Here is a 10405-nt window from a genome sequence, read left to right as displayed (position 1 = left end):
ATATGCTTCACTTTTATACGGTAAAAAGATTGAGTTAGTTATCGAATCTCTTGAAAATCTGACTGGTACCGGCTAGTGGATAAGATATTCCACGATTACAGGCATGTTGGGGATCTTCTGGATTGTATCCTCTAACAGTAATTTTGTATAATGAGAGACTTGATCAGTTCAGAAGAAGGTAAGTCTTGTATTGCTTTGAGTATAGAGTGTTATGATGCTCGGATCGTCTTTCTTCCGTGTGAGACTTTCGTGACCGAATGTCATAGCTCCATAAGGCCTTATCACGTGGCTCAGTTGTATGATGACAGCTTACGACATATTTTGGACGGATATTATATCGTACATATATTAATGAACGAAAATAATTTACAAATCATGAGTAATAATTTCAAGAATGAGTGTAAGAACTAATTAAAGATTTATATAAATCATAAATTATTAAGAATATGTTTAGTAATTCTATTATTTCATCTTCCTACGAAATTTAAGTTATTTGAAATTTTGATTTTAAAAAATATTTTACGATGAAAAATAAATTGATTATGAATATGAGTTTTTGATTAGCAAAACCTTAAAAAGAGTTTTTGTTTTAAAAAGGAAAAAAATATTAAAACTAGCAGTGCAAAGACATCCCTTTTAGTTTTTATGTTTCAGTTTACAACAAAGTTACTTGAAGTTATATTCTATATTGATGTAAATTTATTAATAATTAACGTAATTTTGAATTTATTAAAACAGATAAAGATATATACTTAAAGAAATTAATTTTAAATTTTAAAATGAATTGATTATCAAATTATCTTTGATTTTTTTATAAATTTCATAATCATATCAATTAAAAAAAATAGAAATTATATTACTAATTAGATTAGTATGAAACAAATATTTAATATTAAAATATTAGATAATTTTACTAAATATATTTAAATATTAAAATAAATTGACATTAATATCAAAATAAATTAGTTGAAATAATATAATTAATGTTTAAAATTAGCAAACAAGATAATTTACCTTTTTGCATAAATATAATAAAATATAATATTAAATTAATTCGATAATTAATTTTTTAAATACTATTTTAATAGTAATTATAATTTACACCAAAAATTTTATAAGACTTTTTAATTTAAAAATAATATTTCTTTTTTTACAATATTAATTATATTAACATTATTAATTTATAAAAACTCATATGATAAAGTTTTTTATTTATTATATTTAATTTAATGGTTAATATTTTATTATTTCTATTAATGCTACAAGATGATTTTTTATGTAAAAATAATTCATAATTATTTATTATAATAATAACTAATTAATTTTTATCAGTTAATAAAAGTAATATATTATAATATAATGTATAAATTGCAAATAATAATGAGTAAAAATAACATGCGACCCATACTAAAAGAAACTAGTTGGAGAAATCTATTTTAGTATAACAAACTCCTGAATCAATATTAAAAAATTTAATTAGAGTAATATTTACATTTAAAAATAAAAATAAAAAAAAGTATTTTTTTATTTTGTGATTAAATTTTTGGCATCCACCCAAAACAAGTAATAGAAATGAAAATGGATGGAAAAATCTAAGATGAGAATGCTTGACAGTAATCACAAATTCAATCACTATATAAAATAGTAAAATAGCAACTAATTTAACCAAACAATTTATTTCGGTCGCTGAATAATGATGATCAAACTGTGATCCTTTAATAATAATATGAATATGAGTTTAAAAAGTTATACAGTGACCAACTTTTAGTTGTTATTTGGTCTTTACATAATGATGGACTAATAGATGGTCGCTAAATATGAAGGGAATTGATTACATGACTAATTTAACAATGATATTGCTACGTTTGGCGTAAAATTTAGTGATGAATATGCAACGACTAATCAGCAATTAATTTGTAGTTGCTAAATACTTTTAAAAAATTGTAAAAAAGTAATCAAAGTAACTATTAAAATTATTTGGTTGTAAATTAGCGGCCAATTGTTTGTCGCTAAATACTTAAAAAAGGTAAAATAATTTGCTTTGGTAGCTAATTTTTTTATCATTTTCATTAATTAACTATTATGTAATTATTTTCATTGAATAAAATTATCTTATATTTTAAACATAAATCATTATATTTCTAACTTAAAATAATTTTAAATTAAAATTAAATTATAAAGTATTAATAATTTATAATAAAATATATCTAAATCCAAAAAAAAAAAATAGCGTGGTTTGAATAACATATTGAATTCAAAGAGAATCCAATATATGTCGATTCTTTTCTTATCATTATGGTTGAAGATTCGAGAATGAATTTTTTCGAAAGAGAGAATAAATGGCACGATATTTCAAAATTTTAAAATGGAAAAGTCGAAATTATGATAAATCAAACTATTATCGCTTAATTCAAGACTTACAAAATGAACGCACCATATTTAGAAAATATGGGAGAATAAGGAAATAAGCAACACACTCTTCAATACATATAAATGCGTAATATAATTTCAGATCACGTAATACATATATGGTCAAATTGCATTTAGGCCAATTTTGTTATTTTGGTATTTTAGTATTTTGTGAGATTTATTTTAAATTAATTTGATTTATATTAGAAGCCAAATTTGCGCAATCCATTTAGGAAGAAGATTTCTCCAAAACAATTGAGAAAAAGGATTTTTAATGTAATTCTGTTTGACTAGATACATTTCCTATATTGTAATTACACATTCTTACAATAGAATTAGGGTTTGAAAGCTATAAAAACAATCTTAAGGTGGCAGTCACAATTAGTCAATGAATAAAAAATAATGTTATGAATAATATTTGGTTCATCTCTATTATTTAGCAACTTATTATCAAGATTTAATCTTATGACGTTCTAATATGGATCTACTGCATACTTAGTTAACCTATTAAGAATTTTCTTGTGGTGTTTTCGAAATTGGAATCGCTTGATTATATAAGTTTCTAATCATATTAATTGGTTAGGGGTGTGGTAGAGTAACTTTTGCTTGATTATTTATATTTCTAATCATATTTGTTGATTAGGAGTGTAGTAGAGTAACCTAAATATCTTTATTTTGTTATTTGTCAAGTTGTTTGATGAAATTTTGATTGCATATTAATATTAAATTCCGTATTAACAATGTCTGAGAAAGTTAAGACATCAATAATTTTTATTTTGTAGACTTCTTTTAATTTAGAACTGATACGGATTCAATAGGGCAAATTTCTAACAATAGTGTGGAGCAAACTTATGCCATTCAAATGGATTTAAAAGGAGTTCAAAATCATATTCATATGATCCATAAATATTTGGGGTATGCTTCAACTCATATATATATTTTTTTGATATATTTCATAATACGTAAATAATTTGATAGAAATAATATCTAAACTATGCCAAATAAATTTGCTGCCGCATAATTAGTGTGTATATAACTTGCGTGATTTACCATCCCTGCTGTACCTTTGCTACTCTTGTAGCCTTAGAATGTAATTTAATTTGCAGCTAAAAAAACAAAAGCAAATGATATCAATTTAAATAATTTGGTTTGTTCTTGTAAAAAAAAATTGGTTTGTTAACTGAAGGACGTGAATTTTACGGCGGATAGGAGAATGTGAAGTTGAAAAATATCAAATTTTGGGAAAAAAAAAAACAATCAAATATCGAAAGTATTTGCTAAATAAGCTGCGGAGACAAGGGGAAGCAAGAAAATGAGGTCGGAATGAAATTGAAATTCGTCCGAAATTCAAATTTCATCCAAATGAAATTCGTATTAAATTCACGCGTTCGTTCCGTCGAGAAATCCGTGCAGTAGGCTCCATCTCTTGGATAGGGAAAAAAATAAAAACTTACTCAGCCAAAATACACTTTTTTCAGAATAAAATTTTTAATTTTTTTATTATTTATTTGTAGAGAGAAGGAAACTACTGAGAGAGAAAGTGAAATTCTAGAGAGAGAAACCGCCTGCCCAGCTTAGCTTGCTTTTCTTTCCTTCCTTTCTTCGCCATTTCCGCCATCAGAATCGGTAAAGGTTAAAATCCACAGGATTTTTCTGATCGCCGGCTACTCCATTTTGCTTGGAATGATCGTTTTATTACTAGCAAGGTATAGCTGCTCTTCAATAATACTCCACAAGTAAAAAGAAATAAATAAAATAATCGTTATAGTGTCCTTATCCTTGATTTTGTGCACTTGCTTGCAGATTCTAGGATTTCATTTGGTTTATCGATTGGGTTTTTGGTAAAGTAACTGGATTAATCTTGAATTGGGGGGTTTGGGGTGATAATTGAATGGTTTTTGGAGGGACATTATAGAAATATAGATTATTAGTAGTTTTTTTCAAGTTAAAGAGGATGGGTGATAATGAGGAGGCTAACAGTGAAATGATGCAAAGGCTTCAATCTTCATTTGGAACTACGCAATCATCTTCTTCAATGTCTAAACAACCCTTTACATCAATGAACCAACTCGATATACCTCAATTGAACCAGACCCAAATGCGTGCCAGGCATTTTGCACATTTTGCACCGAACTTTACTAGTGACAATAGCAAAAGAGTAGGGATACCGCCCTCCCACCCCAATCAGATCCCACCCATTTCGCCGTATTCTCAGATCCCGGTGTCTAGGCCAACGAGCCAGCAAATGGGTTCTCAGAACTTTAGTCCAGGACCCACCCATTCACGATCTTTATCTCAACCTTCATTATTTTCACTCGATTCGCTGCCACCGTTAAGCCCGGCCCCTTTCCGTGACTCCTCGTCAACGTCTGCTTCTGACCCAGTATCAGCTGATGTATCCATGGAAGATAGGGATGCGAATTCTCATTCCCTAATATCACCTTCACCCATTAATAGTGGTAATACTGCAAGAGTGGGTGAGGGCTTGCCTCCACGCAAGACACATAGGAGGTCTAATAGTGATATCCCATTTGGGTTTACAAGTGTGATGCAATCTTCGCCACCTCTTGTTCAGTTGAGAGGTTCAGGTGTTTTGGAGCGGTCAATCTCTGGAAAAGAGAATTCTGGGGTGGCTAAGCCAGCTCAGCTGGTGAAAACAGAATGGGAGAGAGGTGTTGATAGCAATGCTGAGGGGATGGGTGAGAGGAAATCTGAAGGTGAAGTTGATGATTTGTTTTCAGCTTATATGAATCTGGATAACATTGATGCCCTGAACTCCTCTGGAACTGATGATAAGAATGGTAATCAGAATCATGAGGATTTGGATAGTAGAGCTAGTGGGACAAAGACTACTGGGGGTGATAGCAGTGATAATGATGCAGAAAGCAGCGTGAATGAAAGCGGGAGTAGTATGCCGCGGGCGGGTTTGAGTTCAAATGAGAAGAGGGAGGGGATCAAAAGGACTGCAGGAGGGGATATTGCTCCAACCACCAGACACTACAGAAGTTTTTCAATGGATAGCTTCATGGGCAAGTTGAACTTTGGTGATGAGTCTCCAAAGCTGCCACCTTCGCCGGGAACTCGCCCGGTACAACTATCACCCAGCAATTCATCCGATGGTAATGCCTTTAGTTTGGAGTTTGGAAATGGTGAGTTTAGTGGTGCTGAGCTTAAGAAAATCATGGCAAATGAGAAACTTGCTGAGATTGCAGTAACTGATCCAAAGCGTGCAAAAAGGTAACTGTTTGCTCTACTTTTTTGCTTCACTATAGTTATTCACAGAACTCATCCAAAAGCTTTGCATTGATTTTTCCTTTTTTAATTGGCTGGTCCATTGTAGGATCTTGGCAAATCGTCAATCAGCTGCTCGTTCCAAAGAAAGAAAGATGAGATATATTTCAGAATTGGAACACAAGGTTCAGACTCTGCAGACAGAAGCTACCACACTCTCTGCCCAGCTTACTCTTTTACAGGTGGCAATTTGGAATACTTGAAATTTTTTCGTTGTCTAATTTTGCCTCTCATAATTTCTCTTGTTATTGCCTTCTTTATTGCTTCCAGAGAGATTCTGTTGGGCTTACGAACCAGAATAATGAATTGAAGTTTCGTCTGCAAGCCATGGAGCAACAGGCGCAGCTCCGAGATGGTAAGGACATTGCTTCCTCCTTTTTGACCTGGTGGCATGAATTGTTGTGTGTCAAAAACAGTCATTTACATTATATGCGTCTTACCCTAGACCTGGCCACTATTCCGGTCCAGGCTGGTCACAGGCAGTAATCTGGCAGTTTAGGGTTGAGAAAGGATAGGAACAGAACCGGATCAGCTCTAAGCAGTTCCAGCTGGGTTCAGTTCAAGAAGTTCGGGGCCAGTTTCCGTACAGGTCAAGTTTTTAGCAGTTCAATTGGTTTGGTCCATGTGGCACCTTCCTATGCTTGAAAAAAAAAAAAAAAGATTATGGTTCAAACTGGAAATGGAGTGCCGGGCCAAACTGCTGGTTTCATTTGGGAGGAGTGGGGACCAGAACTGTCCCTTCTAGTCCTAAATAAGATTCAGGGCCATTTCAGGCCCATAAGGGCAGGCTATGCGTTTGACCCTGGCCATTTCAGTTCAGTTCAGGAGCTGAATTTGGCCCCTGGCCTAGTCAAATCTCACCCAACCATTGGTAAGACCAATAGCTTAATTTTATAATTTGGAATATATAACTGTTAAGGTTCAGAATTCCCAACATCATACCATAATAGGAAACCACTTCCTGTAATATCTTAAAGCATGGACAGAAAATCTGGGAACTTTAAAATCGTGAACACATTATTTTACGTGGAATACCACTTCTCAGTTTTCTCTTTAGCTATTAATAGTGAAATTGCTGCAGATTATTGAAGATAAGTTAAAAATGCCCTGATTGGGAGGCATCAATTTTCAATATGTTTTCTATTGCATCTAGTGATCAGAAACAGGAAAGTACCGACTCTTTTTTCTAATGCCAATTGGCTCAAAAACTATGAGATACTTGTGTCTTTTCCACAGAAGACTGGAGTTGATTTAACCTAGGATGCAGCATGTTATCATTTCCCTGTACCTTATACAGATAGAATAATAGTGTTGGGGACTCTTTCAAAAGAAATAATCAGTGAACAGGAACATAAACTCATCTCTCTCCGTATCTCTCTCTCTATCTGCGTGTGTGTGTGTGTGTGTGTGTGCATGTGGGGGTTTGTGTGTGGTAACTATAATACCCAAAACACTTACATGAAGGTCAACATTCTGAAAGCATACTTCACAACGAAGTATTGCATACTTCACAACGAAGTATTGCATACAGCGAGTTTAGTTCAAAGATTTTATTGCTTTTGTACTATTATGTTAATATGTTTACAAGATGAGTGATTAGTGTTGTACTTCAATGGCATATGCAATTTCATTAGTGTCCTTTGTTTTGTGTGTTTCCTTTTTTGGTCCTTGCTAGATTGGATTGTATGGAAAAGTAGTGTGAAGGAGCTTCTTTTTATTTTTATTTATTTATTTTATCCCTGCATGATTCAAATGAATTGGAAATGAAGAATTTATTTAGAGGGAATATCTAGTTAGAATTTATTCGTAAGTGAAATCTTGTGTTTGGCATGATACAGATTAAATATATACAATACACTTAAATTCAATTTCATTTAATTCATAATTAGTGTAAATTTATCATTGGAAGCCATTAATTTTATCACTTCAATAATAAAACCCCTAATTTCTAAGCATTATATTGGATAAAGCTTATTCTTATTATACAATTTAGAATTAAATTGTTTTATTAAATACCCTTGGTATAGGTTTTCACAAGGAATAAATTTATTTTAATTATGCACAAAATATGTTTAATGTTTAATTTTAAAATATTTATGTGAAATTGTGTGTGTGAGAGAGAAAGGTAGGGGAGAGATAGGGAGAGAATGAAAGAAAGGAGAGAGAAAAGAGGGGTGGGTATGTAAGAGAGCGTTTATGAGGAAGGCATGGGTATTTCGGTCCAAAAATTGTTGGTCTAATTTTGTGATATTCATGAAATTCTACTTGCATTGACGGAATTTGTGTTATGCTCAATTTCATAGAATTGAATTCTGGAACTAAACATATATGTTTTCAAATTAATTCTGTGTTTTCGCATCAAACATGCAAAATGTGGAATTCAGTTAAATTCTCCAAAATTTTATGGAATTCATTTGAACTAAACATACCATGTTATTTCACTGGTTCTTCATGCAATATGTGACTGCTTGCTAGGCTAAAAACATCTTTTGGTTTGTAACCTTTACATAAAATGTTACTTGGTATCATCATCTTTGCTTGGTTAACATCTAAACCTAAACTTTATTAAGTGTTACTATCTAACACTTGTGATTGGTTTGTGACTTGCATGCGCTCTGACGTGGACGTTAATGCTGATATGCTAACTAGGATTGATGTATTAAATAGTTGCATTTTACAAAGTGTAGCTGTTAAATGTTAACCAAGTAAAAATTGAGGGTGCCAAGTGACTTTCTATTTTCTATGTAAAGTTTACAGGCCAAAAGATGTATTCGTTCCTGCTTGATATATTCATACTTCATTTTGTTGATCTTGGACAGCTCTAAATGAAGCGTTGAGTGCTGAGGTACGACGATTGAAGCTTGCTACTGCAGAGCTCAGTGGGGATTCTGACCCAACCAAGGGTATGCTTCAGCAGCTTTCCATCAATTCTCAGATGTTCCAGCTGCAGCAGCCACAGTCTTCCCAATTGAACATCCATCAATTGCAGCAGCAGCAACAGCAGCAACAGCAACAGCAACAGCAACAGCAACAATCGCCCGTCCAACTCAACATTCATCAGTTGCAGCAACAGCCACAGCCTCAGCCTCAACAACAACAAAATGGAAAGACATCTTCAAATGGGGAGTCCAATCAATAGGCTGTGAGGGATAAGATGTCTACTGTTGCTTATTATTTATCTTTACAATTTATGGTGCTTCAAATTGTTTCATCAGTGCACTCATTCATTAGTTTCCCATCTCCTACAGAAGTCCTTAAGGTGTGGTAGTTACAAGAAACTACATTGCATGTCCAACTCAGAATCACCATTGAAAGTGATATACAGGCCTTTATACATAATGAGATCATTTCTTAGACCTGATGTTTTGATGAGACCCTAGAAGGGTTGAACAAAATAGAACTCTTCCTTGTTTATTCCAGTAAACGAATCCCTTTCCCTGGGGAATATTCGGATTGAAAAAATGTTCTTTAATAGTATTGATAATTATACATTTATTTTTTATTTTATTTGTATTTAATTTCAAATTTAATTATAATTTTCTATTTAAATTTAAATTGGTTGAAAATTGTTTTAAGATTTAAATTTTATTTAATGAAATTTTATTCTAATATAAGATTAAATTTTTATAAAAAACTAACTTAAAATTAAAGAAGAAATTATATTAAAAAAAGTAGAATCTTTATTGACGAATTTTAGTTGGCCGCTAAAACAGTTTGCCAAAAATAAGCTGTTGCTAATAGTTTTTAGCAACGGAGATGAATTTACCAAATTAAATTGATATCAAATTTATTTTTTAATTTACAATAAAGGAACATAAAAATAAAAATATTATTATATAATAATATTTTTACTTTTTATAATATAAAATAATATAATTAGTGAACACTTTTTTTTTTGCCCTGCTCATGCATTTTGTACATTCATATTTTAAAAAACAATTATTTTCTTTTCGAAAAAAAGTAATTACTTATAAATTATAATATAATGTGTTGTATATTAAATACATCACAAAAATTTTGTATATTGTAAATTTATATTAATATTAAATAAATAAAGTAAAAAAAAAATAAAAGTGAAAATGCAATATATATTATGTTAATTTAAACCTTTAAAAATTTATTATTTTCAAATAATTGCTATTAAAATAAAATGTCAAAATTAAAAAATTATGAAAATTTTCACATAAGAGTAAAGCTATGTAAATAGTACTTTTTTATTTTATTAAGGTAAAATTTTATATAAAATATCTATCAATAAAATTATATATGTTAAAAATTAATTACATCTTTATTATAAATAAATAAATAAAATTTATTATTGACAATCAATATTTTAAGTAAAATAAATATAAAGTTACTACTTTTAAAATTTTTATTGCATTTGAATAAATTTAAGCAATAAATTACTTTTTCTATTTATATACGTTGACAATAAATTTATTAAATAATAAATATTAATGAATAAAATAAAAACTTTATATTAGTACTAATAAATTTTTAATAATTCATTTATAATAAAAAATCAATTAAAAGAAAACATTTTTTAATTTTATTTCATATAACCTTTCTAAAAAACTTTAATTAGATATAAAATATAATTACATTCTGATACGGATCCAATAGGGCAAATTTCTAACAATGGTGTTGAGCAAACTTATGTCATTCAAATGGATCTAAAAGGAGTTCAAAATCATATTCATATGAT

At 30.5% G+C, this 10405-nt stretch overlaps 1 protein-coding gene across 3 annotated transcripts; it reads left to right on the top strand.

The window, feature by feature from the left end:
* Positions 1-3885: 3885 nt before the first annotated feature.
* Positions 3886-9213, top strand: LOC110626772 (bZIP transcription factor 29). Of its 3 annotated transcripts, none has more exons than XR_002489768.2 (6): positions 3886-4115; positions 4213-5646; positions 5750-5882; positions 5971-6055; positions 6169-6571; positions 8520-8656. XR_002489768.2 is itself a non-coding variant. In XM_021772848.2 (5 exons), the coding sequence occupies exons 2-5, from the start codon at positions 4364-4366 to the stop codon at positions 8837-8839; spliced, it is 1821 nt and encodes a 606-aa protein (XP_021628540.1). In that variant the 5' UTR covers positions 3889-4115; positions 4213-4363; the 3' UTR covers positions 8840-9213. The 3 variants fall into 3 exon arrangements, 1 of the variants encoding a protein (XP_021628540.1); XR_002489769.2 differs by having other exon boundaries at positions 6146-6571; XM_021772848.2 differs by lacking the exon at positions 6169-6571 and having other exon boundaries at positions 3889-4115; positions 8520-9213.
* Positions 9214-10405: the final 1192 nt, after the last annotated feature.

The sequence above is a fragment of the Manihot esculenta genome, chromosome 11, assembly GCF_001659605.2.
Source record: "Manihot esculenta cultivar AM560-2 chromosome 11, M.esculenta_v8, whole genome shotgun sequence".
NCBI classification, from domain to species: Eukaryota; Viridiplantae; Streptophyta; class Magnoliopsida; order Malpighiales; family Euphorbiaceae; genus Manihot; species Manihot esculenta.
This window is presented reverse-complemented; position numbering and strand designations above follow the sequence as displayed.

Coding starts and splice junctions, on each gene's coding strand:
- LOC110626772 (XM_021772848.2), top strand. CDS start 4,364: ATGGGTGATAATGAGGAGGCTAACAGTGAAATGATGCAAAGGCTTCAA. Junction 5,647..5,749: donor GATCCAAAGCGTGCAAAAAG/GTAACTGTTTGC, acceptor GGTCCATTGTAG/GATCTTGGCAAATCGTCAAT. Junction 5,883..5,970: donor CCCAGCTTACTCTTTTACAG/GTGGCAATTTGG, acceptor TATTGCTTCCAG/AGAGATTCTGTTGGGCTTAC.